The sequence below is a fragment of the Suncus etruscus genome, chromosome 7, assembly GCF_024139225.1.
Source record: "Suncus etruscus isolate mSunEtr1 chromosome 7, mSunEtr1.pri.cur, whole genome shotgun sequence".
Taxonomy (NCBI): Eukaryota; Metazoa; Chordata; class Mammalia; order Eulipotyphla; family Soricidae; genus Suncus; species Suncus etruscus.
Window position 1 is genome coordinate 97,940,143 of NC_064854.1, and position 2,741 is coordinate 97,942,883.

A 2,741-nucleotide genomic window follows, 5' to 3' on the forward strand; every position below is an offset into this window, starting at 1 on the left:
ATGCCGGGATTTGAACCACCGTCCTTCTGCATGCAAGGCAAACACACTACCTCCATGCTATCTCTCCGGCCCCCTAGTTCTGATTTTAAGCTAAGTTTTCATTGCGGTTTTGAAGTTTTTGTTGCTGTATACTTAAATGAAAATTGGAGGATGGGATATGTTTCTAATATTATATATAGTAAATACCCAAATCCCAATATATAATATAAGCTTTATATGTATAAATAATAATGTAATAATGTGGGTATTCTAAAATATATAGAAATTTTCATTCTGGGCCCGTAGAGATAGCACAGTGGCGTTTGCCTTGCAAGCAGTCGATCCAGAACCTAAGGTGGTTGGTTCGAATCCCGGTGTCCCATATGGTCCCCCGTGCCTGCCAGGAGCTATTTCTGAGCAGACAGCCAGGAGTAACTCCTGAGCACCGCCGGGTGTGGCCCAAAAAACAAAAACCAAAAAAAAAAAAAAAAAAAAAAAGAAATTTTCATTCTGATTCATTCTGAATATTTATTTTTTTTTAAGAGTTCGATGAGGTTTATTTGCAATTATAGGGAACCACATTCACACAGCTCCACGCGGCGTTTTGAAATTCATCCCAACTGTGGGCTGGGTGACCTGCAAGTTGAACAGACTGCCGAAATCCAAGAGCTTCAGCATCTCCTTAGTGTCAGGATCCACCTCAATGATCTCCTGGTCCAGGGCCGAGACTTCGGGCACGTAGTTGTCCCTCCGTTTTTGCTCCTCCTCCTGCAGTTTGATGGAGATGCCGCGCATGGGCCCCCTCTGGATGCGCTTCATCAGGTGCGTGACATAGCCGGCGATCTTGTTGCGGAGCTTCTTGACCCGGGCCGCCTTCTTGACGGTCTTGGTGCGAACGCAGCCCATGTTGGCGGCTTCCCGGTAAAGAGGGCATTCTGAATATTTTAGGAAATTGTACATTAGTAATTTGAGCAAAATTTTTTGTCCATTGTGTTATAAGATCTTTGACTTCAAGCATTCTAAGCCAGTTGAAGAACTGTTCTAACACTTTTTTGTTTGTTTGTTTCTTTGGTTTCTTTTTTGGGTCACACCTGGCATTGCCCAGGGGTTACTATTGGCTCTGCATTTAGTAATTACCTCAGGCAGATTTGGGGACCAAATGGGATCCAACCTGTGATAGGATACCCACTATCCTATTGGTCTGGCCTCTCAGAATGAATTTTGGCCTACAGGAACCTGGTAAAATTGAATCTTAAAAGTAGAACTGAGGGCCCGGAGAGATAGCACAGCGGCGTTTGCCTTGCAAGCAGCCGATCCAGGACCAAAGGTGGTTGGTTCAAATTCCGGTGTCCCATATGGTCCCCCGTGCCTGCCAGGAGCTATTTCTGAGCAGACAGCCAGGAGGAACCCCTGAGCACCACTGGGTGTGGCCCAAAAAACAAAAAAAAAAAAAAAAAAAAAAAAGTAGAACTGAGAGCACCACCGAGTTTGGCCCAAAAACAAACAAACAAACAAACAAACAAAAAAAAAGACACAAAAATTTTTTGGGCCCGGAGAGATAGCACAGTGGTGTTTGCCTTGCAAGCAGCCGATCCAGGACCAAAGGTGGTTGGTTCGAATCCCGGTGTCCCATATGGTCCCCCGTGCCTGCCAGGAGCTATTTCTGAGCAGACAGCCAGGAGTAACCCCTGAGCACCACCGGGTGTGACCCAAAAACAAAAAAACAAAACAAAGCAAAAAAAGTAGAACTGAAGGGGCCAGAGGGTTAGGACAGTGGTAGAGCATTTGCCTTGCACCCAGGATGGATGCAGGTTTGATCCCCTGTATCCTATATGATCCCCCAAGCCAGGGGTGATTTCTGAGCACAGAACCAAGAGTAACCCCTGAATGCAGACATGTGTGGTCCCCCAAAAAACAAACAAACAAAAAAGTAAAACTAAAAAAAAGTAGAACTGAAATACTCACTTTTTGGAGGTGGGGAAAAAGAAATACTTTCTCTCTTATTTTTTAGGGGGGCAAGGGGAGAAGACCACGTCTCCTGGTTCAGATGTTACTCCTGGCTCTGCACTCAGTTATTACTCTTGGGAGGATCAGGGAACCATATGGGATCAAATCTGAGTCAGCCGCATGCAAGGTAAATTCCCTACCCACTGTGCTATTGTTCCAGCCCCCAACTTTTCTCTCTTTTTGTCACCTTTAGTATAATCTAAAATACTTCATAGAAATGCCTTGTTTTTATAGGCACAGGAAGACAGTGTTTTATCTTTGTAACAGATAATTTCGAAATTGGTTATAATTCTGAGATATTTGTCCAGAATATCAGAGGTAATACAACTTTAGAATTAAGATTAACCTCAGCAAATAGGGAATGCTTAATGCCTTGTTTAAAGGGCTTGGTCTGGTTGGCTTGCAGGTTGATAAAATATCCCTTTGAATATTGTGAAATCTTAAGAGTTGAATAATTAACCCCAAAATATAAGGGTTACATGTGGGCACTAATGATAAATGTTTTCCTATAAAAGTTCTGGTCATTTGTCATATTGGCTTAACTTCAACTCTCAGTTGCCCTAAAATTTTGACCCTATGACTAAAAAAATGAGTCCTGCCATGGACCCTGGCGCAGAATATCCTACTTCTCCAGGTTTGACACAGGAGAGAGCCTAAGGACCCACAAATAATTCCAATAATTGTTCAAGAGCACAGTTGAGAAGATTCTGACCCCAAGAGGGAAAATTGCTTAAAGGAGTTTTCTAGAGTTATGT

General features: G+C 43.2%; 1 protein-coding gene across 1 annotated transcript; it reads right to left on the reverse strand.

Moving 5' to 3' along the window:
- Positions 1-506: 506 nt before the first annotated feature.
- On the reverse strand, positions 507-894 carry LOC126013796 (40S ribosomal protein S17-like). The gene has a single exon (XM_049776999.1). It carries the CDS (start codon positions 883-885, stop codon positions 562-564), a length of 324 nt encoding a protein of 107 aa, XP_049632956.1. The 5' UTR covers positions 886-894; the 3' UTR covers positions 507-561.
- Positions 895-2,741: the final 1,847 nt, after the last annotated feature.

Coding starts and splice junctions, on each gene's coding strand:
- LOC126013796 (XM_049776999.1), bottom strand. CDS start 885: ATGGGCTGCGTTCGCACCAAGACCGTCAAGAAGGCGGCCCGGGTCAAG.